At 47.4% G+C, this 22,073-nt stretch overlaps 7 protein-coding genes across 7 annotated transcripts in view; 5 read left to right on the forward strand and 2 right to left on the reverse strand.

Moving 5' to 3' along the window:
* Nucleotides 1-90, forward strand: part of CNJ00510 (hypothetical protein) — a 1,022-nt gene extending 932 nt beyond the window's left edge. Inside the window, exon 5 of the mRNA XM_567304.2 lies at nt 1-90. This exon is cut by the window's left edge and continues 134 nt beyond it. The gene's annotated coding sequence lies outside the window, so the exon portion shown is untranslated.
* Nucleotides 91-241: 151 nt separating this feature from the next.
* CNJ00520 (regulation of translational elongation-related protein, putative) lies at nt 242-2,930 on the reverse strand. Its single transcript, XM_567305.1, has 7 exons — nt 2,872-2,930; nt 2,660-2,817; nt 2,190-2,603; nt 1,609-2,125; nt 692-1,555; nt 500-619; nt 242-404 (listed from the first exon to the last, which is right to left on the reverse strand). The coding sequence occupies exons 1-7, from the start codon at nt 2,893-2,895 to the stop codon at nt 303-305; spliced, it is 2,199 nt and encodes a 732-aa protein (XP_567305.1). The 5' UTR covers nt 2,896-2,930; the 3' UTR covers nt 242-302.
* A 478-nt stretch (nt 2,931-3,408) lies between these two features.
* On the forward strand, nt 3,409-5,031 carry CNJ00530 (hypothetical protein). The gene is made up of 6 exons (XM_024657919.1): nt 3,409-3,715; nt 3,765-3,791; nt 3,841-3,997; nt 4,059-4,137; nt 4,195-4,374; nt 4,427-5,031. Exons 1-6 carry the CDS (start codon nt 3,493-3,495, stop codon nt 4,865-4,867), a joined length of 1,107 nt encoding a protein of 368 aa, XP_024513601.1. The 5' UTR covers nt 3,409-3,492; the 3' UTR covers nt 4,868-5,031.
* Nucleotides 4,969-8,727, reverse strand: CNJ00540 (L-aminoadipate-semialdehyde dehydrogenase, putative). Its single transcript, XM_567307.2, has 10 exons — nt 8,601-8,727; nt 8,484-8,553; nt 8,112-8,436; nt 7,807-8,063; nt 7,474-7,754; nt 7,107-7,420; nt 6,820-7,050; nt 5,665-6,767; nt 5,534-5,615; nt 4,969-5,483 (listed from the first exon to the last, which is right to left on the reverse strand). Exons 1-10 carry the CDS (start codon nt 8,656-8,658, stop codon nt 5,058-5,060), a joined length of 3,147 nt encoding a protein of 1,048 aa, XP_567307.1. The 5' UTR covers nt 8,659-8,727; the 3' UTR covers nt 4,969-5,057.
* A 195-nt stretch (nt 8,728-8,922) lies between these two features.
* On the forward strand, nt 8,923-12,351 carry CNJ00550 (hypothetical protein). The gene is made up of 12 exons (XM_024657920.1): nt 8,923-8,994; nt 9,049-10,089; nt 10,139-10,216; nt 10,266-10,280; nt 10,336-10,482; nt 10,543-10,657; nt 10,709-10,874; nt 10,937-11,169; nt 11,224-11,269; nt 11,454-11,789; nt 11,859-12,085; nt 12,153-12,351. The coding sequence occupies exons 2-12, from the start codon at nt 9,796-9,798 to the stop codon at nt 12,155-12,157; spliced, it is 1,662 nt and encodes a 553-aa protein (XP_024513602.1). The 5' UTR covers nt 8,923-8,994; nt 9,049-9,795; the 3' UTR covers nt 12,158-12,351.
* A 2,591-nt stretch (nt 12,352-14,942) lies between these two features.
* Nucleotides 14,943-18,322, forward strand: CNJ00560 (conserved hypothetical protein). Its single transcript, XM_567309.2, has 10 exons — nt 14,943-15,471; nt 15,525-16,213; nt 16,262-16,294; nt 16,343-16,406; nt 16,456-16,739; nt 16,788-17,081; nt 17,131-17,427; nt 17,477-17,642; nt 17,696-18,021; nt 18,076-18,322. The coding sequence occupies exons 1-10, from the start codon at nt 15,204-15,206 to the stop codon at nt 18,091-18,093; spliced, it is 2,439 nt and encodes an 812-aa protein (XP_567309.1). The 5' UTR covers nt 14,943-15,203; the 3' UTR covers nt 18,094-18,322.
* Nucleotides 18,323-18,811: 489 nt separating this feature from the next.
* CNJ00570 (expressed protein) lies at nt 18,812-21,784 on the forward strand. Its single transcript, XM_024657921.1, has 7 exons — nt 18,812-19,038; nt 19,124-19,225; nt 19,287-19,414; nt 19,491-20,666; nt 20,721-20,937; nt 20,993-21,269; nt 21,321-21,784. The coding sequence occupies exons 1-7, from the start codon at nt 19,030-19,032 to the stop codon at nt 21,647-21,649; spliced, it is 2,238 nt and encodes a 745-aa protein (XP_024513603.1). The 5' UTR covers nt 18,812-19,029; the 3' UTR covers nt 21,650-21,784.
* The last annotated feature ends 289 nt before the right edge of the window (nt 21,785-22,073 follow it).

Genomic DNA, 22,073 nt, shown 5'->3' on the forward strand with positions numbered 1-22,073 from the left:
TCTGTCGTTATCCTCCATCATTTCCTCTTTTCTTTTCCTTTTTGGGCTAATTGCATGCGTGGGAATGAAAAAAAATTGTGTATCATCGAGATGCCATGTCCTATCGCCCGCAGGAGACCCGGGGGACCGGAGGAAAGAAGGAAAGGGTGGATAAAGATTATATGGTTGGTATTGACTTTACAGCAATCACCTCACCAGAAGGATGCGTGGCCCCAACAAAAACCCAAACCAGGAAATCATGGACCCGTCAGATGGAGATACATCTACATTTACACACAGCTACTAGTTCTGAAGCCCCAGGATCAAGGCCTCAACTTGGCTTGCAACTCTTGCGTCACAATCTTCTTGTACTCCTCCACATCGCCCATAAACTTGGTTACCTTGCCGTCTGCGCAGACCCAAAGCTAACAACTCCATATCAGCAACTGTCTTTTTTTTTTACAAGATTGGAGATGGAATTGAAAGTCGAAGGATAGAGAGAATCGCGACGCAGACGTACCTGGTTGGAAGTGTTGGTGATGAATCGCTCGTCGTGCGAGATACTGATGACACCGCCCTTGAAATTCTTGATAGCCTCGATAAGGGCATCGATACCCTCAATATCCAAGTGGTTAGAAGGCTAATTCAGGTTCATTAGCATTCGCGGTAGAAACAAAAGAAAAAAGTTGAGAAAGGATAAATAAAGACTCACCTCGTCCAGCAACAAGATATGTGGCTTCTGCATCGACAACACCGCAAACGCCACTCTTGCCTTTTGACCACCTGAAAGCGTATCAATCTTTTGCATACCCGTCAGACCCGTGATCCCAAAGGAACCCAAATGCGATCTGTACTCCTGCTCCGTCTTGCCCGGAAACTTGGCCTGGAGGAAAGCGACGGGCGAAACGGTCATATCCAACTGATTCACGAAATGCTGCGTGAAATACGCGATACGGCATCGAGAGTTGTGTGTCGCCCGACCGGTGATGGGTTGGATCGCGCCAGTGAGAAGCTTGATCATTGTAGATTTTCCCGCACCGTTTGGACCGATAACAGCGATACGGCTGTCGAGCTGAACGTCAATGTTGACGTTACGCAGGATGATCTTATCGGATGTATAGCCGAAAGTAGCTTCGTCGAGCTGTAAGAGAGGCGGCGAGATCTTTTCCGGGTCGGGGAACTTGAAATTTTCGGAATCGTCGTCCTCGGGTGGCTCCAGTTCGGGAAGTTTCTCGAGAATCTTGATCTTTGATTGAGCTTGCGCAGCTCGCGCGGCATTGTACCTCCACCGATCGATATAAGCCTGCAAATGCTGCCTGTACTGCAACTGCGTCTCGTACTCCTTCCTCTGGTTCTTGGCTCGCTCAGTCTTGGTAGCGTAGAACTGGGAAAAGTTGCCCTTGTAGTAGTCGAGGCGCTGGTTGTGTTGGTGTATGATATCGGTGGCGACAGCATCGAGGAAAGCTCGGTCGTGCGACACGACGAGAAGAGTTGAGGGCCATGTTTGGAGATATTCTTCGAGCCATGCGATGGCGTTCAAGTCTAACATGTTGGAAGGTTCGTCCAACATCAAAAGCTTTACGTAGTTATCAGCTTCAGATAGGTATGGGAAAGAAACAAAGCGCCTACATCCGGTTTGACGAACAGCGCACGAGCCAACGCCAAACGCATCCTCCAACCACCAGAGAAACTCGAAGTCACCCTCTTCTGATCTTCCTCCGAGAAACCCAAACCAGCCAACAAACTTCCCGCTCTCGCCGGGCCAGTCTCTGCCTCTATATCAATCAAGGTCTTTTGCACTTCACCCAACCTTGAAGAAACGTCCTCCCTGTCCTGGTCAATCTGCGCCTTTTCGTCACCAAGGAGACCTTCTTTAGCAGAAGCTTTTTCAAGCTCTTCGAGTTTGAGGTTGAGTTCTCGTTCTTCCGTGACGTACTTGTGTCGCCAGACGTCCGCTTGAAGCACAGAATCGAGTGCGGTCGTTGCATCACCAGCGATTTCTTGTTCAACGTACAGGACGGAGATGTGGGTAGGAATAGGGACTTCTCGAAGGGCGAGGTGGCGCAGAAGAGTGGATTTACCGATACCGTTTCGACCGATGAGACCGTATCGACGACCGTGGGCCATGGAGAGGGTAGCACCGGATCTTTTTTACATGTTAGCACTTGCCCCAAAAAGATTGTAAAAGTCAAGTAACTAGAAGGACGCACAAGATTCGGTTGCTGCCGAATGACACATCGATGTTCAAAAGATGGATATCCTTCGACTTGCCCTTGGCAGCACCGCTCAAATCCAACGGGTTCACCTGCATGAACATCTCCTCATAACTCTGTTGCTGCCTCTGCATATCGATAAGCTTGGAACCCTGGTAAAGGTTATCCTTCTTCGCCCGCTTCTCAATCTTGGCCTTGAGCTTAGCTTCTGCTTTAGCCAGCTTGTTGAGATCGACTCGAGAAGCTTGACCTTTGGTGTTGGATTCCAAATCGACTTTACCGGACATGGCGATAGTAGCAGACATGGCTTGAGAACGCATGTGAATAGTCTTGTCGAGCTTGGTGGCGGTGGTAGATTTTCGAACACGCTTGGTGGATTGGGATTCGAGATACTCGAGGAGCCGGTTCATGCTGCATTTTCTCCCATTAAATCATTCCTGATCAGTAGGAAATGAGATGAAACGTACAATTCATCAAGAACCTTCCCATTGTCCTCGCTGGAGGGTCCACCGCCAAGCATACCCTTGATCATATCCACAATGTCCTCGACTTCTTCATCTTCGTCATCGATAAGACCGGTGATATACGAAACAACGACTTCGTCGGTACGAGGAAAGGTCCTCCTCTGTCGTATTTTTCATTAGAACTGCTCGCCATATTATCCGCAAGGTTCACTCACAATGTCAGAGGCGATTCTAGCCATTTTGTTGATTGTCAGGAATGCGTAGAGGTAATTAGTCCTGTTGGAATCCTCTGTTGAATTCAGCGAATATGCATCTCGATTTTGGACATATAAAGATTATCAGGCTCACCGGGATGGGGGAAAGACGGAGAGTCAAAGATGTCCGTGAAAATAATATGATGAGGTGGAGGATCCACGCGGATTTGAGATAACCAACAACAAATAAACGATGGGAGGGACGACGAACGAACGTATAGACGATGATCATTTTAATATCTTGCTTTCTCTTTTTAGGCCTATTGGGTAATCCAGCTGTGGAGGGTGTCCATGGCGTATGCTTTGGCTTGATCAGAATCCAATGAATACTAGTTGGTATGCGATTTATGACATGTCAGCGCATCTATAGGGTGTCGGTTATCAGAGAGTATATCTTGCAATAACGTGGTGCCTAATGGTCCTCCCGGCGAGCGGTCGTCGTCGGCGTCTACTTATTATGATGAATGACGTTTCGATTCGTGCTTCCACCCCCGTCTTCTTTCCCAGCTTTTGGCTCCGTCCGTCATGTAATTTCCCGTCCATATCTTTTTCCAAATCCATGCCGCCCCATATATATACATAATGGCCCTCAAGATCCCCAACAAGCCAGCTGAAATCCTCACGCCCTTCCCACGACCAGACCCTTCCCCCGAAGGTCTCAAGATCCTCCGCCAGATTTGTCGTAAAGCCGTTGAATCTGATGAGGTCTACTCTGTGACTTTCTCCGATCTTCTCTGTCCAGAAGGCAAGAATCATCTGTTCACTCTCAAACCTTACTTTTGGGAGGTAGAACCTGGGAAATGGGGTTAGTGTGTGTTTGAGATGAAAGTGGTCGTAGCTAATCTGAGATGTAGAGAAGCGGGATGGAAAGCGGAACCCTTGTGTGATACATTGGTAAATGATATTTGTCAACTACTGACTATAGAACAGATTGTGATAAGCCTGGGGGACAAAAACAGCTAGAAACTGCTGCTGTCACGATTCATAACCTTGCCCTTGGTGCCGCCTACTTGCCCGAGTTCAGGGATGGGTGCGCTAAGCGGCTGGAGCGGGTTCTGAGCGTCTTCTTCATTGACCCAGAGACAAGGTGAGTGGTGATAGGTCGGTATCAATGTCATGGGGGTATTGAGGCTGATTAAGCCTTACAGAATGGTTCCCGAAGTATGGTATGCTCAGTGCAACCCAGGTAACAAGCCGTTGAAGGGAGATTATGCGTTCGAGATCGCTGTGAGTATTCTGAAACTACCTTCGGCGCGTTGAAATATAACTGATATCTATTGTTAGCTTCGAAACATCATCCTGGTTGACCAAGGAATGCGCTTGGCAGCCTCTTTTCTGAACAAGAGAACCGTCGATACCTTGACCAATTGGATTGCAACTCAAGCAAAGTGGATCAGAGATTCCGATCAAGGCGCTGCTGCTCGAAAGTACGAGGATAACAAGAGGATATGGCTTGAGGCCATTGTAAGTACCTTTCCCATTGATCGTACGGAACAAGGCAGACAAAGGCGTACAGACTGCCTCGCACCTTTCCTTCATCTCTCCACCAGAGGGCAATTCCTATGCCATTTCCTTCTTCCAGACCTATGCCCCCTCCCATCCCCCTAAAAAGTTCTTCGAACACGAACTCCAACGTACCCGTCCTAGGCACTACACCCTCTTCGCCCTCGAGCCGCTCTTCATCCTTGCCGAACTTACCCTTCCCTCCTCTCGTAGGCTGGACAGGTATATAGCCCAGTACCTCCGTAGTCTGCTCGAGTTTGCGAAGCAAGTAGCTCCAGGAGAGATTGAGAGACCCCTTGAGGAGCAAGGCAGATATGAAGGGCGGTGGCAGTGGTATGAGCGGATGTTGGCGGATTGGACGGGTCAGGGGCAAAGGGGCGGGGAGGAGCCAGACGGGAGAGCCTGGGAAGGAGGGTTCACCCAGAGGATGAGGATGATTTGGGGGTTCATCTGAATATTTGGGTTGTAGACTTAAAAAAAGAAGTATTTTTGTAGCTTTAGTACTTGCCTGTCTTGTAACTCATACTCATGTGAAACATGATGAATGGGTTACGCATACGGTTGTTCTAAATTTCGAGACTTTTTACATGCTTCTAAAGAACCTTGAATATATTCTTGACAACAATAAACTTAACTTCAAAGACCTAATGCAAAAAACCAGACTGCCTCCATCGCTTCGCCCAAAGAGCCACCAACTCCGGTCCAACCTTCTTTACCTCATCTCTCATTGTCTCAGACTCCTTCTCCGTTCTATCTACCTTGAACTCAACTGTTGGTTTCTCGTCCTTTTTCCCGATCCTATTCTGATAGAATCCAAGCAGCTTGTACGTCGGGTTTACCGCCACATCGGGGTTGGATTTCGCGAGACGGTCGAGCCATTCAGCACGCGAAACAGTGTCGAACTTGAGGCCACCAGCCGACAAGCCAGAGAGAATGTCGGACCATGAAGCAAAGTACGGGTTGAGGACGTGGTAAACCGCAGCAGAAGATGGGGTAAAGGAGGTAGAAGTGGAAGTGACGATCTCGGAAATTGTTGCTGCTGCGTGGTTGACTGGGAGCCAGGACGGTTTCTGAGTGGTATGTGAGCAACCGGTAGGTGATTCAGTAATGTGGAACGTACCTCGTCAAGCATGGGGAGAGATTGGATGACGTCAATTGACTTGAACATTAAAGGCCATGCTTCTGTTTCATTCCATACGCCACTACGCTCCATTAAAATATGTTTTTCGACAAAGAGGGGAATAAACTTACTTCTCGGTATCACCAACTAGCTGACCGATCCTCAGAACACCGCACCTCGCTTTTGTCTCTTTGCCGGCCTTCTCCATGATCTTTTCCACTACCCATTTACTTCTCCCATACCCTAATGCGTTCGCAGTCTCAGGACTTTCGGGGAAATCTTCCTCTACCACAGGCTCTGTCAAACCCTGTCTTGTACCGACAGAAGAAGAAAAGAAGAACCCGGGCTTGACAGCCTTGGGAGACTTGAGGGTCAGGTTGAGAAGGTTGGTGGCACCTCCTATGTGTTCGTTGTAAGAGTCAATAGAGAGTACGAAGTTAACAGGCCAAGCGTTGTGAATGACAGCAGTAGATTCTTGGCGAAGACCTTCGTACTCCTCAGCAGAGAGACCGAGGTCAGGTCGGTTGACGTCCGCAGCATAAGAGACAATCTTCGATTCACCTTCCGGGGTCAACATGCGTAGTCGTTGGGAGAGAGATTCTTGTACACGAAGAAGGGAGTCTTGGTGAGACTTGGCACGAGACAAACAAATGACTCTGCTAACGTCTGGTCGACGGACAAGCTGATCGAGAATATGAGCCCCGAGGGAGCCGGTGGCACCGGTGAGGACGATGACATGGCTGGAGTGGCCGTTGGAAGTAACGTCGGCGGCAACAGCTGAGGAATCTTCCTTTATGAGTTGGGAAGTGTAACGCTCAACCATCTCCCACATGGTCTTGTAATCCTTCTCAGGTCCATTCTGCCCGGCTTTGCCAGTCTTGATCTCAAGCAAATAGTCGGCCAGTTGGGAGATAGAGGGGTATTCATAAACAATGTTCTGCCCAATCTTGGCATCACCGAGCTCGAGAGACTTGCTGATTACATTACGAACGCGGGTAGCTTGGAGGGAATCGACGCCGTATGAGAAAAGGTCGGTAGAGGGGGAAAGATCAGGACCGGCTTTGTCGCCCAAAGCTTTAAGGATAGTGCCGGTAAGGAAGGATTCCATCTCGGGCTTCGAAGAGATGTCTCGCTTGGGCTCGCCAGTACCTCGTTCAAAACGCTCGTAAATGGCATCGATGATAGAGCTGAACTTCTTGTAACACGCTGGCCTGAGAATAGACATCTTGGTAGCCTTTATACTGTTATCAGCGAAGTGGCTCTGGAGTTGATGGGAATAAACGTACAACAGGGATCTCAGTACCGTACGGCAAGATATCAACCATCTCTGGGAGGATACGAGAGTGGCTAGGAGCATTAGAGTTGGCATCGGCGATGACGGGCCAAACAGCCTCAATGTACTTCTTCTTGTCTTTGCTGAGTTCGGCACCTTGCTCAGAAGGCAAAATGAGGGCTCCAGTCTGGGGACGACCATCTCCAAAGACGATGCATTCTTGTACGAGGGGAGAATTTCCTCGCTGCAGAACTTATTAGCTGCCGTGTCCTGATGGAAAAGGAGCCACAGATGACTTACAATGGCAAGCTCAATAGGAACAGGGTTGGTCTTTTCACCCAAAGTTTGAGTAAGGGTATCGTCCAATCTTCCGATATACTTGAACCACGTCTTGTTTTGAGGGTGCCTCAAAACCAGATCCTTGGTACAATAGGCACCATCTTCCCTGTTACTCATAATCTTTGCAGGCCATCCATCCTTCACAACTGCCTCAAAAGTATCTGAGCCTTGAGGGATAAGCTCGAGGTAGTCGGCAATGGGGCCTTCGGCTCGAAGCCAATTCCATCCCTTGTCCGAGTCAAATTCGCGACGAGAGGTCATGAGAGCACCCGTTTCTACAGTTGATCTTAGCTAATGTTATACTTTGCAAAAGGGAATCCCAACTCACCAGTGGTACCATAGAAAGAAATCAAATTGACTCCAGCCTTCACCAACCTATCTCCAAGATCATCGGGAACAGCGGCACCCGCAAAGGACACCGCCTCGAAATTGGCGAGAGTTTGAACTCCTTCATCAGTCTCACCCAAAAGCTTCAGGACATATGGCACAGCGAAGTGCTGGACGGGAGGAGTTGGAGAGCTTCGAATGATACGGCAGATATTGGCAGAAGTGAGGGGGAGGTTAGGGGGCATAAGGGTAAATGTCTTGCCGTGGTACATACATCGAAAACTACTCATTGTTAGCTACGAGCGGCAGCGTATGAGGGTTTTGTAAAGCTTACACAGAGTAATGCCCGAATCCATGGAATAAAGGCAAAGCGGAAAAGCCTGTCTTCGGTAATGACTGAGCCGCATTGGCAATGAGGCCGTAGTGAGTGATAAATACTGGTTTAGGGAAACCTGTAGAGCCGGAAGAGTGGAGGACAACACAAGTACGCTTACTCTCTTGCTGAGGAGTAAGCCTAGGTGGATAAGGGGCGATTTTGGACTCTCGAGCTCCCTCAGGGCCCCAGAGAGGATATCGTGTTTCGGGAATGGTCTAGAAACAGGTAAGTGACATTTATCAATTAAAATGACAAGAACTGACTCTGATCTCAATTCCTTCTTGAGCCAAAAGCTTCTGGGCATCCTTGGCTGTCTCCTCAAACTTGGGACCGTAGATGAGGGAAGCGCTTTTGGTCACCTTGCATAAATGAGCGACTGCGGCAGTTGAGTTGTTTACAGAGAGTAATAAGGAGGCCAAGCCGAGTTTTGCGAGCGCGATTTCCAACAGAGTCTCATCAATTGCCGTGGAGGTGAGGACAGCAACGATACGTTCTGGCGGAACCTCGCTTGGTCCACATTGAGGCTGAATGTTAAGTGCAGCGTAATGAGCCGCTAACCGATCCACCGCCTTGGAAAAATCAGAATATCTGCCGTGCTGTCAGCATTAGAGAAGAGGCAGACGACTAATACCTACGTGAGTGTCATAAGTTTTTCCCCATATTCTGAAGCGCCAGTATGGATGGCTGCATCATTGGCTTGGGTCTCTGTTAAGCGTTAGCGTTTTGCCAGCTACTGTCTGCGAAAAACTGACCAGCTCTAATAGATATGAGCTCGGTAACGGATTGAGCGACAAAAGTTGGGACTGGCATAGTGGATGCTGGGACTGGCTTGATTGTTGAGTTGAATATTGGAAGACAAGAGATGACATATCAAACTGCAGAAGATGTTTAAGTGTTATATATAAAGAAAGCTGAAGAGGAGTCCTCCCAACATTTACCGAATGGATACCGGACCGGTATCCACCACCACTCCTCAAGAAAAGCCGAAAACAAATGATGTGGAATAAATCTTATCGTATCAGCAGTTATCTCGTGCCATCATCACTCAGGGTTAAAACCTTCCATCGTCATAACCTTTTACTTGTTCTTCTGTTCACAGAGCGGGCCGTATGGGCCGTACGAAACATCCACTGTCAACGCACACAGGTATGTATTCTCTTAGGGTTTGATTATCGATGTTATAATCGACAAGTCCAACAGGATCCACCTCTTGCTCAATTCGTCGACTGTGGAAAGAGTTCAAATAAAGTCGCCCACAACGATAACTTCACTTGAGGTGGATACCTCTACAAGTGGGTCTTGTCCAAGGTGGAGATGGATATGCCGTTACGTTCGATCCACCTCAATCCACTTTTTCCCCCTGAGCAGCAATTGCCGCCATGCGCCGCGAATCACAACCCTCGATCGCGCTCTCACGTGGCCCTTCTCGAAAGATCCTCGAAAGCCGAAAGGGAATCGGCAAGTAATTATAGCATCATTACTACAGAAGGCAACGGCCCGAAGTGCAAAGAACGGAGAAGAACAACTTAAATTCCAAACCCCGGCTCAACCTTCTTTCGTTACCCAGTCGCGAATGTTACGCCTGCGTTTTGCAATCCGATCACTCAGCATTTCAGGCGTGCCTTATTTTATTGCCTACTTCTCCGTCATTTGGGACCTTCGGTAACGTACGCTATCCACTGGAATTGAGCTTCATCTCTCCGGCGGCCCGCCAATGTGCCCCACTTGAACCCCGCGCCGGGTATGAGCCCCACGGGCACTTATCGACATTAGCGTGGTTCAACTCTGAGATCATATCTTATGCCCTCAAAAAATGACATGTGGACCGCCTAGGCAAGTGCTGACAGCCGTTCAGTTATTATTATTATGTACCTGAATGCCTACGGGATACAGGATACAGCTTTTGCAAGGTATATAAAGAAGAGCTCCCATGTTTGTTAACTTTTCATGCCTACAAAACAGATTATCATGCCTTCAGGAAACGCTACAGATTTTGTACCTGCGCACTTAGACCCGGCCGCCGATCTCAAGGATCTCGAAGCCAACAAAGGGGAGACGGAGCATGTTGAACATGCCTCTGTCAAGAATGAAGAGGGCGACCTCGGCTTCGCTATCAGCGAGGACAACAGTAAGCCCCGTAAAGGTCTGAGAAGGCTTCTGCGACGCAATCCTTCCGCCGAATTCCTTCGAGAAGTGGCAGAGGCCAACGAACATGAACTTGACCCTGTTGAAGTGAAGAAAGTAAGCTTTCGAGTAATCCTTCCATCGACTTGTATCTGACACCGATCAGGTTGAGAGAAAGCTTTTCTGGCTCTTTGTCCCTGCTCTTGCTGTCGATTATGCCTTTTATTATATAGACAAGACCACAGTACGTCCCTATTCCGATGATCAACCAATATTTGCTTACCGTGTATTAGTTGTCCTATGCTGCGGTACATCGGTTTCACGCCTTATCATGTATGACGGTTATACTGACGTACCATATAGCTTTTCGGTCTGAAGGAAGACTTGAAGTTGCATGGTACTGACTACTCAAATCTTTCCTCAATCTTCTATGTTGGCTGGATCATCTGGGCTATCCCCGGCAACCTTCTAATGGGAAAGTTTCCTCTGGCCAAGTATCTAGCTATCAACGTAAGTTTAGTCACATTTCATCTGTCACAATAGCCTATGCTGACATCCCTTGGCATAAAGATTTTCTTATGGGGTATTTTCCTCATGGCTCAAGGTGCTTCACAAAATTATGGTGACATGGTTGGACTTCGTTTCGTCTCTGGAATGTTCGAGGCTGTTGCCGATCCTTGCTTTGGTAAGCTCTCTGTCTACAACCCACTGACGAATGATTGACGTCCTTTGGAAGTCGCTCTTACCGGCATGTGGTTTACCCGTAAACAACAGCCCACTATCATTGGCTACTGGTACAGCTTCAACGGTGTCGGTATTGCCTTTGGCGGTTTGATCGGATACGGCATCGGACATATCAAAAGTTCACTTGCCTCTTGGAGATATGAGTTCATCATCATCGGGTAAGTCGCTCAAATCAACGTCATAATCTCTTGCGTTTGGCCCCTTCTGACCTGAATGACAGAGCTGCCTGCTCCCTGTGGGCCATTTTCATGGGAATCGTGCTCCCAGACGCGCCACACACCGCCAAATGGTTGACACGGCGGGAGCAGATCATTGTTGTGTCGCGGAAAAGACATGATTACCACAACGTCGACCGACGCCAGTTCAAACTTGATCAAGTCTTGGAGACGTTTAAAGACCCAAAGACCTATCTTTACTTTCTGCTAGGCACATTTGCCAACATTCCAAATGGAGGTTCGCAATGTTTTGATTACGAAGCCAAGGACACGGACTAATTATTATCCGTAGCTACCAGCAATTTTGGCACTCTTGTCATCAAAGGCTTGAATTTCACGTAAGTGTTCTTTGAATATTTGAGGCTTCCTAAGACCAAAACGGTCTGGAATCGACGAGGGAGACATTTTCCAATGATCTCTTTAGCTCCAGGTCAATCTGCTTGACCATTGGCGGAGCTCTTTACAGTCTTCCAAAAAATGGGTTCTCGTCAGCCGAAGGATCTCAACTGACTACTCGTATAGCACGATGCAGACCACGCTTTTGCAGATTCCTTACGGCGCCTTTATCGCTTTCATGATTTATATGGCCATTTATGTCAATCATAAGACTCATCGCTTCAACGTTCGAACACTCCTCATGGCATGTGTCACGGTCTTGACTGTGGTCGGATTTGCCATGATGGCGTTCACCAAACCAACTGCATCTCGTCTCATTGGCTACTACTTCACTGGCTCTTCCAATGCTGTTTTCGTCCTCGCCTTGTCATTGGTATCGGGTAATGTAGGAGGAGTCACGAAGCGGGTACTTGCTTCGGCGTCTATTTTCTTAGGTGTGGCTTTAGGAAACATTGTTGGCCCGTGAGTTTTCCACACCTTATCGGGCTCTTCTGTTCTGTGAAACTGCGAATACTAACATTGGGCCTCAAGCTATTCGTTCTTGGACTCGGAGGCGCCTACTTATCACACCGGTATCATTGTCTGCATGTGCAGCCGTGCGGCAGAGATCGTCGTGATCCTTGCTCTCAGACTGTGCTTTGTCATTCCAAACAATCGTAGAGATAAGAAGTTTGCTGAAGGGGATGAGAGGTACGACCCGAACGTCCAGGTCTTTGAGGATATGACGGACAAGCAAAACTTGCACTTCCGTTACGTCGGTAAGTTTCGTTGTCTTGGGCAGATTTAGGCACCGTTACTTTTAATAGAAACTAACCGTTGGTGTAGCCTAATATCATTCACTGACACTTTCTGGGATATTGAAGATGATGATTACTGGTCAAATATCAAGGGATTCCTCTGTGGGCTTGGTCATACGAAGAGAGACCGTGTGTTCTAATGTAAACGAAGAAGCATTGAGAAGAAAATTGGCTTCATCTTGTAGATTTATGTAACTGTACCATTAAACTGAGTTCCTGTAACGGTACCCCTGTCCTCGGAGAGGCCGGAAAGTACCTGATGTTACTTTGTTTGTTTTAACCACGGTTTAGTCCAGTCGGGGAACTTAGAGGTTCGTAAGCTAGCGAAGTCTGCGAAGGTTTCGGGAGTGGTCTTCTTGGAAAGGCAGTCAAAGAAGGAAGAAGGATATGAAGGTTATCTTTCATTTCGTCTATCCGAAGAGCTCTTTATATATCTTTTCCTTAGTTGTACAGCTAACCAATTCCGCTTCCGCCTCGAGCACCCTTTTCCTCTTCTTCCTTCCGTCTCCGATCCTCTGAGGGCCTCTTCTGCTCCGCTCTCCTCGCTCTTTCTCTCGCTCTTCCTCTCTTCTCCCTCTTCTCTCCGGCTAATCTTTACCACCCCAGTTTCTCCGTTCTTTCCGTCTCTCGTCTTCCTCACTTCTTCTGTTAATCCTCTTCTCTTCTCCGTTCCTTACAGTTCCAAAGAACATCACATTCCAATATTTGGGATGGGTATGCGGTATGAAGCACAACACTGTATCTTCTAGATATTCTAACGATATCATAATAATGCTTTCATTTGATTGTGGGTTGTGTGGTCCCTCTGAGACGATGATCTTGCCTTGAGATTTTTTTGTGATGACGATGAAACCACCAATGAAAGGAAAGGAGAGGAGAGAATTCAACAACACATGTAAGATATATCACCGTTGTAGCAGTCGATATGAGACTGTGATGGGAATCAAACACTAACTCAGGTTGTGAGTTCACTTTTAAGAAATGATTCTCGATTTTCGCCGTCGTCACATGGGGGCCATTAAAATAAAAACGAAGCATGCAGCCAGGAAGATCGGACATATCCATATCCTGTTGTAAGGTGTCTATAGGTGCATGAAGAAAAGAAAGAGACTATCGTAGAATCTAAAAGAAAGTAGTCACGCAACTCCGATCCCACCATGCCACAAACGATCTCTCCCAGAACTCCGTACCTCAGGCTCCCATCTTCTCGCTCATTCAACATATCCGACGATCGACTATGTTGCGCTTGGAACTTCAATGCCATCTATTTGTATATAGAGCAGTAAGCTAGCAATTAAGACACCAGAGAAGCAAAATCAGCACACTTTGTCTTGTTCGCTATGAGCAGACGAACAACATGTGTTGATTCAAAGGGAAGTTGAGAGTATCGGGGTCGCTTTTTATACCCCCGACATGCTTGCTTGTCCTAGCCATGATGATTGAGTCGAAGAGCCACATTTTCCTCGTCATATAAGTTAGCCGATGACAGGATCTGGAAAAAGTTCTGTCGTATGTTTGATACATTTATATGCTTGGCATCAATAGCGTGCTAGTGTATCTAGCGTGACATCCCATTAAACCAGATATGAACATATTATTTTTGTTAGCAGAAAACGGATACGAAACTCACATAACCAGCCACCGTTCCGTAAACAGTGTTATTATCAGAGCAGAGCAGGAGCAGGTAAAAACCTTGACTTAAAATCAGCAGGCTCATGATAAGCAACGCTCGAAGAGGAGCACGGCCCTGGGCAACTAGGCACAGAGCGTCATTGTAATAGATCCAGTAGTAGGGTGTTTGTCACTGGTTGCCTCCTCGAGGCCCCAACCAAGGTGCGTATCAATAAGGCCATGCTGGAGAAATGAGTGCCTGCGACTCATTGTGAGCATGGGTGTTCAGGGGATACCTGCTCGGGGGCATTGGTATGAGTTGTTGAAGATGGGAAAGAGAAATAAAAAAAAAAACGAAAGAGAAGAAATCCTTGTTTGGAGCACAAGCCTGAGTGCATGAGCCAGTCTTTGACTCATTTTTTTGGACATTTCGATAGCACGAACCACTATGCCAAAGCCCTTGAATGCCACAGTCCTAAATAAGAGGCCGGCGAAGCGCCGCTTTGCTGCAAAATAATAGGCGGTAGTGGTGCTTAGTGCAGCACAATATAAAATGCGTGTGCATGTACTTGTATTTCTTAAGTTGAAGAATCAGACTTAACAGACCTGTTGGGTCGATAAATACACGCTTGCACGAAATACGTTAGTAGTGCAATGATCTGCTGACCTTGCTGACTTGTTGCCTGCTGTTCGTTACCCGTTTTCCTGAACGACAGCAGTAGAAATTATAGACGCCGGTCTGCGTGTACTTAGACAGGCCACCAACGCGCCTTTTTGTCTGATCTCGGACGCAGCCAGATTCACACGGCCCGACAGAGCCAATCACATGCAGTACAAAGCGATGATTCTTTTATCTCGGACTGCCCCGGAACTCGGCAAATTGTGCACCTTTTCCCGACTGACATGATTGTTTTTAGGGAAAAAGGCTGTCATCAGTTATATCATGCTCTTTTCGACGCAATTAATGGATTGCAATCTCTTTGTTAGGTGGTTTTGAAAGCTGGCTTCAAGTGCATGGATGGTAATGGCTTTCTATCCCTGTCAACCGACCTACGAAAGAGTTTGGATTGAGGAGGCAGTCCCAGCCCAAAAAGATTCTGCTCGCCCTTTTAAGATTTGGGTCACCCAAATTTCATCTATCATTTCAGGGCCGAAATCATAATATACTCAGAATCATCGGCGGCTTTTTCACTAATTCTCGTCTTCGATACTGCGTATGATGCTCAGTTCCCTACCACAATAATCATTTTGGCGCTGTGTCATACCTATGTCCTCGCGCTCGATATTTGGCGCGATGTTCTGCAACCTATGATATTCTTCTCAAATCCGGCGATAAGGATCAAGATAATGATTTCAAGACTCGACTATATTAATAGGAACGACTAGTGAGTGATAAGCAGCATATCTACCCGCCTTTCTCCAGTCTTGCCACTTTCGACAGCTGTCACCCATCTGGTCGTCATACACCATGTCAACCAACTTGGGGATAAACCACAATTCCAACCAATACCTAGACGACGAGAAAGATCTTGTTCTCGAGAAGAAGGAGTCTGATCTTCACGGTACCCACATCGCTGAGGTCCACTACTACACTACTAAAAATGGTGTTCGCATCACCGTTGGAGACACTCCTAAGGAGGTGAAAGCTGTCGCCGTCGAGGTCGATGATGTCAACGAGCCTTGTGAGACCTTCCGGGCCTATGTCATTGGCACTATCTTAGCTGCCGTTGGTACTGGTGAGTAGTTCGTTCAGACATGGCCATTTTCTTCGCTAACTATCGGTATCTAGGTCTCAACGTCTGGTTTGGCGCTCGCCAACCGGGTATTTACATCTCTCCCTTTATCATTCAGCTCATCTCCCACCCTCTGGGTCTTATCCTTTCCAAAATCCTGCCAACAAGACGATTCACATTGTTTGGTCAAGAATGGTCCCTCAATCCCGGTCCTTGGACAATTAAAGAGCACGCTATTATTACCATGATGTCCACTGTCTCTCTTCCCACCGCCACCGCTCTTGACGTCGTTGTTGCCGTCCGTCAGCCCACATTCTTCAATGACAGTGAGATGGGGAATTCGCAGGGCTTTCGCTGGTTGGTCGTGCTTTCGACACAGTTCCTGGGTCTTTCTCTTGCTGGACTCGCCAGGGAGTACCTTGTGTACCCTTCAGATATGACTTTCCCCTTGAACCTCGCCAAGCTGTCTCTCTTCAACGCTCTCCATCGACGAAAGGTGGACGAAAATGGCATGGTCCAGGTCGCTGAGCATCACCTTCACGAAGATGAGAATGAAAAGGATCCCCCAGTCCATGGGTGGAAAATTTCCATGTTCAAGTTCTGCCTTATCGCTACCGCTGGTTCATTCATCTGGTTCTTCTTCACTGCTTTCATTTTCCCTGCCTTGACCTACTTCAACTGGCCTACCTGGATTGCGCCAGATAACAAGAAGCTGGCTATTGTCATGGGCTCTATCACTGGCCTTGTAAGTGCAAGGAAACCAGTTGCAGAGTTTTGCTGATGCGAGCTTTAGGGTTTGAACCCGATTCCCACTTTCGATTGGACTGTGAGTTATATGCGTAATGATTCAAAGCAACCTCTAATTATCTTGTAGTATATCTCCGGTGCGGGTCTTACCCCCCTGATTACTCCGTGGTGGGCCACACTGCAAACTTTCAGTGAGTACCTATCTACTACAATCAATAATGAGCGCTAACTATGAGTTAGTTGGATGTACGATTGGTTTCTTTGCTATCTTGGGCATTTACTGGTCGAACGTCTGGTATTCGGCGTACTTAGTTCCCAATTCCAACCAAGCTTTCGACCGCTTCGGTGCCATTTACAACATCACTGGCGTTCTCTCTGCCGATAAAACTCTCGATGTGGAGGCCTATCGGCAATATTCGCCTATGTATTTCGGTGCTGGTTACAATATTGTCATTGCTGGATTCTTCGCCAGTTATTCGGCTATTCTTGTATATGCTGCTCTCGAGCATGGTTCTCAAATCAAAGTAGGTCATTTTCCTGCAGCACCTGAACATAATACTGACAACCGGCAGAACGGATTGGCTACTGCATACGGGAAAACCGTCTCTTTCGTCAGGAGGTCTTCTGCTCCTGAAGAAAGTCACAACCGCCCCGAGTACGACATCCATTACGCCATCATGCACAAATACAAGGAAGTTCCTCAATGGGCCTTTATTCTTGTTCTTGTTTTCAGTCTTGTCACTGGCATTATTATGGTCGAAGTGTACAAGACAACCATGCCTGTATGGGGTATCTTTGTTTGCTTGGCCCTTGCCTTCATCTTTTTGATTCCTGCCGGTATCATTCAAGCTTTGAGCAACATGCAGGTACGTAAGCAGTCACTTGTCCGTAACCGAAAAGTTAACAGTCGTATAGATTACCCTTGTTATTCTCGCCGAAATCATCCCTGGTGTCGCCATCCCTGGAAGACCATATGCCAACATGATCTTCAAACTTTACGGATGGGTTGCTCTCGTCATGGCCTTACTCTATGTTCAAGACCAGAAGCTGGCTCATTATCTTCATATTGCTCCTCGGGCGACCTTCCGAGTTCAGATGTGGGGTGTCCTTGTCAGCAGCATTGTCTCCGTTGGTGTCTTGACTTGGCAATTCAATGCTATCCCAGATATGTGTGAAATTGGCCAGAAAGACTTGATGACCTGCCCTTACTACGTGAGATTATACTCTCAATATCTTTCTCCGTGCGCTGATTGAATCTTAGACCACTTTTTACTCCTCTGCTCTTATGTTTGGTGTCGTTGGACCTGAGAGGATGTATGGTGCGAACGGTCTCTACAAGTGGACCATGTTTGCGTTCTTAGCAGGCGCTATTGCTACTTTCGCTGCTTGGCTTGTTAAGCGAAAGTGGCCTAACAAGTACACAAAGTGTAAGTTTTTTGTACTTCCTCTTGTTGAATTAACTAACCGGAATACGCGGCAGCTGTCAATATCCCCGTCGTTATCACTGGATTGCTGTACTATGCCCCTTACAATTGGTCTTTCGTGTGGTCTGGAGTCCCTCTTGCGTGGTTCTTCATGTCTTACGTCTACAACAGATATTCAAGCTGGTGGTCAAAGTATTGTTATGTCCTTTCGATTGGCCTTACAGTTGGTGCGGCGCTCAGTGGCGTTGTTCAGTTCTTCTGTATCACGTATCCTGGAGGTGCCATGCCTAGCTGGTGGGGAAACACTGCCTATGCGAGTGGCTGCGATGGTCTCGGTTGCCCTCTTCTTGAGATGCCTGAGCAAGGGTACTTTGGTCCTGGGGTGAGTTGTTCCCTCTATGAGAAGTAATTTCCGGCTAACAGCCTTGACCTAAAGCCCGGCGAGTTCTCATAAGGCCTTTCAATTGCCACAGTTTTCCATTTAATAATGTCGATTTGTCTATTATCTGTTTGATTTAGAGGGTGTTTGAGTGTCTTAAGCTGTGATTGCCGGCGAGCAGGTTTTTTTTTTTCATAGTTGTTCTTTGGTGTTATGATCGATGAGTTGTAAAATGGTGCAATGTTACGGTGGTTCAATGCAATTTTAATCAGTAGTAATACTCCACGCAATGCTGTTGCAGAGTATGTAGTAGCGAGGAGGTAGCTTTTACGACGGACGCTTGTTGACAGCTACTGAGACGAAAATAGCATCACTGTCTCATGCGCTACTCGATACCCAAAGTCCGTTCTTCTGGAACATTGGTCACATCGATGAAATCTTGATTGACAGTTCTATCGACACCAGATTAGTTTATCGCTACTTATTTGCTCGTTTTCGACGCTAATGATTGTCATAATTGAAAAGATGGAAACGCCAACAACGGCGAATGCTCACCTATTCTTCGTAATTAATAATATAATTAATGTCCTCGTCCTCAGGTCAGCTCAGCTGATTTCTCCAATTCCGAAAAGAGACGGGGTTCGGGTGTTCCTATCTCCGGCGGAAGTCCCTGGTGAACGACACCTGAGATATCCCTGAGGTACCATCAAAAGAGAAAAGCGCGAGGCCCCGGGAATTATGCCTGCTTGTGGATTCTCTTGTTCTCCGCCGTTTACTCACAAGTCGCAGGTCCCGCATGACATGATCGTCGCGGCATCGGTCGCCGGTTCTCTTCTCCATGTTCACGACTCGTGGGATACCAAATTGACGGCGAAACTATCCTGTATCAATTACTTCAACAACTCCCCTTCGATCAGCTGTTGTTCGAATAGACTGTACGAGTACTGCACACTCCGCCGCCTGAGTTCCAAACGCGCCACAGTCCTTATCTATCACCAATAGAGGGTACCAATGATGAGTGTGAGTAGCGTATCCTTTATCTGACATTCGAAAAACCCTCAATTTCCTATCTACCATTGCTGCAAGCTAACCTTGTCTCTCGTAGCAAATCGAAATGTCCCCCCCTGCCGATGAGCAACAGCTTCTGGGACATACTTCCAGCAAAAGAGGCAAAACGGGGTGTATCACGTGTCGCCTACGAAAGAAAGTGTGTTTTTCCTCCGCGCATTTGTCAAGCCATCCATCACTAACAAATGGTCTCTGTAAAGAGATGTGACGAGACCAAGCCCTTGTGTGCCACTTGCAACAGACTAGGGATTGAATGTATGGGATACGGCATCAAACGTCCCGACTGGCTCAGGCAGAAGGAGAACGCTCGTAAAGCTAAGCAAGAAATGTGAGTATCACTTGCATTTGGATTATGGGAGGCGTTGCAGTATTTGATAGACAACGACTAATATACGAAACTACAGCAAAGCGACCGTCATGTCAAAACGTTTCAAGCGAGCCAAGACGGCGGAATCGACGGTTGTCGATGACAAGAATAGCTCATACGACCAAAGAGTGGGGTCACATGACAGCGAAAGATCTGGATCTCTGAGCACCAAGGAGACGGTTCTGGAAGACGTTCCGCTTCCTTTTGAGATGGGTAGAAAAGACAGACGAAAGCAACCGGTCAATCCACGCAAGGGACCAGAGGCGCCTGAAGACAGTGATGGGCGAGAAGGTCAAGTGCACTCCATGGGTGAAGACAACTTCTCTCAGTGGGCGGCTGCAAACCAAGAGCTCTCAGAATACTATACTGGGGAATCACATACCTTCCAATCCTCGGCCAGCGTACTTGATACTCTGGATCCAGCCGTGTTGATGACCAATGACTCCAACGAAAACATTCTTCAGCCCTTCTCTGATCCTTCAGGACCGTCCTTACCGCTCGTTTTTACGAGCACTGCAATACCTGCCAACGAGGGTATGGATGAGCTCTGGTCGACTATCTTCGGGTCGGTTGATCCGGCCTTCTGGGGTACAAACTCGCCTCAAACTACCGCCGTTCCCAAGAGCCCTGAAAGTCTATCGTCCTACCTTATGATCCCCACTCCAACCGCTGGCCTTTCGCCTGGTAATTCTGACAGGATGAGATACCTTCATCACTATCTCAACGTCGTCCTTCCTCTTCAATATCGCATGCTTAACATCTCCATCTCCATGAGCGACTTTGTAGCACCTCTAGCTCTCTCATTCTCGGAAGTTTTCGACAGTGTTTCATCATTAGCGGCGCTTCACATGGTCTCTCAACGGACCAAGAAACGTGTGGATATAACCACTGCGGATTACACTGCGAGACTATCTGTGATTCACGATGCATTAGAACGCGATCCTAGTGGTAGCGCTACTATAGAGGAATTCAGCGATGACGACGCTAAAATAGCTGTGTCGGCGCACCAAAAGGCCGTTGAACGCCTGCGTTTCCTCTCGCCTCAGGATCTCACTGCTGAGGATGTCATTGTTTCAGCTTTATTCGCCATCTCCTATCATCTTTTCTCTGGCGGCACATCGAAGCAATTGAAGGAGATGATTTTGATCAATCAAAGATGTTTGTCAGCTGCCTTGTCGTCTTCACCCGAATTTTCTGAAGGTCATCAGTCACGGTATGTGGCAAACGCATAAATTATCCGATTATTATAAGCTAACCATCCCTATAGTGTACCTTTTCCGGCAGACAGTCCGTGGTCTCGATATCGTCCCTTGATCGAACACATGATCTGGATTGACGTTATTGCATCCGTTTCTAATGGAAAGGGGTCTAGATTACTACCGACCTATCGCCGGATACTGAAGCATCTGCCAACCGACTCAAATATGGGGATGAACAGACCTTTCCTGCAGATGGACAAAATTATGGGTTGTGATAGTACTACAGTAGGTTCAAGCTCTTAAGTAACAAAGAATTAGAGAGGAGCTAACCTTCGCACAGTTACTTGCCATTGCCGAAATCGTCGCTTTATCCGAATGGAAAGAGAAGGCTCAACATGCTGGATGCTTATCGTACATAGAGCTGATAAATCGCTCATCAGCAATCCAGAAACTATTGGATGAAAGAGCATGGAGAGAGTGTCATTTGGATCAACCTTCGCTTTCCTCCAGTGAGCGAGAGGATACAAACGATAGCATGCGTCGGATCATGACCGATATATTCTTCGGGTCAGCGAGAGTGTTGTTAGCCTGCGTCATCAATGGTCCATTCCCTAGAGGTGAGCTCTATTTACTATGCAAGGAAGGTCGACATTGACATTCAGTAATAGTCCCAGAAATTGCTCAAGGAGTTCAAGATACCCTTGAGGCTCTTAACCGACTTGACATTGAACATCCAGACGCAGACATTCACCGAGCTCTAGTACTCCCAATTACCATCGCCGGCTGCCACTGTCACACCCCACAGCAACAAGCATTCTTCAAGTCGTGCTTTGAGCGGTTAAGCGTAGAGGCTAGGGCGTTTGGTAACACAGGTCCTGCGCTCGAGCTTATGGAGGAAGTGTGGAAGAGGCGAGCGACTAAGGAATCTGATGAAGCGGTTTGTTGGAGGGAGACTATGACAAGTTTAGGTTGGGAGAATGGTATCCTGTTGATCTAACACGGTCTTTCGATGTTATCTGTCATATTATGTTTGTACTACGTATTATTCTCATGCTTCTTGTCGGCGCCTTATCGTTGTGCAACTGTGATAATGTCTTGAAAATAAAAGGACCGTCGTATGCATATGCTACTGTGGTTGTCCTGCCATGATACGTCAACAGGATAAGGCGCCTCCTTGCGTCATTTTGTCCTTATGCTCAATGACTGAAGACCAGCAGGTGTGCGGTACCCTTTCACATGTAGCAGTGCGGTCGGGGTATTATCAAACAACCTTCTTCTTGACTATAAGTCGCTTATTACGACCTCCTCTTCTCGTCGTCGTCTTAATATGGATCTTCTTGCCAGCAGCCATTGGAAGTTCCTTTTCTTATCATTCATTACCAGGTTCGGCAATTCTGCATTCTGCATCATACTTACCCTGC

This window comes from Cryptococcus neoformans (assembly GCF_000091045.1).
Source record: "Cryptococcus neoformans var. neoformans JEC21 chromosome 10 sequence".
Lineage (NCBI taxonomy): Eukaryota > Fungi > Basidiomycota > Tremellomycetes > Tremellales > Cryptococcaceae > Cryptococcus > Cryptococcus deneoformans.

What these genes read in the sequence shown, in the direction of transcription:
- CNJ00550 (XM_024657920.1), top strand. Translation starts at nt 9,796, where the DNA reads ATGCCTACAAAACAGATTATCATGCCTTCAGGAAACGCTACAGATTTT. An exon ending in CCAAGTATCTAGCTATCAAC is followed by an intron (nt 10,483 to 10,542) that starts GTAAGTTTAGTC and finishes CTTGGCATAAAG; the next exon opens with ATTTTCTTATGGGGTATTTT. An exon ending in ATCAAAGGCTTGAATTTCAC is followed by an intron (nt 11,270 to 11,453) that starts GTAAGTGTTCTT and finishes CTACTCGTATAG; the next exon opens with CACGATGCAGACCACGCTTT.
- CNJ00570 (XM_024657921.1), top strand. An exon ending in TGGGTTGTGATAGTACTACA is followed by an intron (nt 20,938 to 20,992) that starts GTAGGTTCAAGC and finishes ACCTTCGCACAG; the next exon opens with TTACTTGCCATTGCCGAAAT. An exon ending in CAATGGTCCATTCCCTAGAG is followed by an intron (nt 21,270 to 21,320) that starts GTGAGCTCTATT and finishes ATTCAGTAATAG; the next exon opens with TCCCAGAAATTGCTCAAGGA.
- CNJ00540 (XM_567307.2), bottom strand. Translation starts at nt 8,658, where the DNA reads ATGCCAGTCCCAACTTTTGTCGCTCAATCCGTTACCGAGCTCATATCT. An exon ending in GGATTCGGGCATTACTCTGT is followed by an intron (nt 7,755 to 7,806) that starts GTAAGCTTTACA and finishes AACAATGAGTAG; the next exon opens with TTTTCGATGTATGTACCACG. An exon ending in ACGGTACTGAGATCCCTGTT is followed by an intron (nt 6,768 to 6,819) that starts GTACGTTTATTC and finishes AACAGTATAAAG; the next exon opens with GCTACCAAGATGTCTATTCT.
- CNJ00520 (XM_567305.1), bottom strand. Translation starts at nt 2,895, where the DNA reads ATGGCTAGAATCGCCTCTGACATT. An exon ending in GGGAAGGTTCTTGATGAATT is followed by an intron (nt 2,604 to 2,659) that starts GTACGTTTCATC and finishes GAGAAAATGCAG; the next exon opens with CATGAACCGGCTCCTCGAGT. An exon ending in TCACCAACACTTCCAACCAG is followed by an intron (nt 405 to 499) that starts GTACGTCTGCGT and finishes TGGAGTTGTTAG; the next exon opens with CTTTGGGTCTGCGCAGACGG.
- CNJ00560 (XM_567309.2), top strand. Translation starts at nt 15,204, where the DNA reads ATGTCAACCAACTTGGGGATAAACCACAATTCCAACCAATACCTAGAC. An exon ending in TGGGCTCTATCACTGGCCTT is followed by an intron (nt 16,214 to 16,261) that starts GTAAGTGCAAGG and finishes TGCGAGCTTTAG; the next exon opens with GGTTTGAACCCGATTCCCAC. An exon ending in TGATGACCTGCCCTTACTAC is followed by an intron (nt 17,428 to 17,476) that starts GTGAGATTATAC and finishes ATTGAATCTTAG; the next exon opens with ACCACTTTTTACTCCTCTGC.
- CNJ00530 (XM_024657919.1), top strand. Translation starts at nt 3,493, where the DNA reads ATGGCCCTCAAGATCCCCAACAAGCCAGCTGAAATCCTCACGCCCTTC. An exon ending in GGTAGAACCTGGGAAATGGG is followed by an intron (nt 3,716 to 3,764) that starts GTTAGTGTGTGT and finishes TCTGAGATGTAG; the next exon opens with AGAAGCGGGATGGAAAGCGG. An exon ending in GGATATGGCTTGAGGCCATT is followed by an intron (nt 4,375 to 4,426) that starts GTAAGTACCTTT and finishes AAAGGCGTACAG; the next exon opens with ACTGCCTCGCACCTTTCCTT.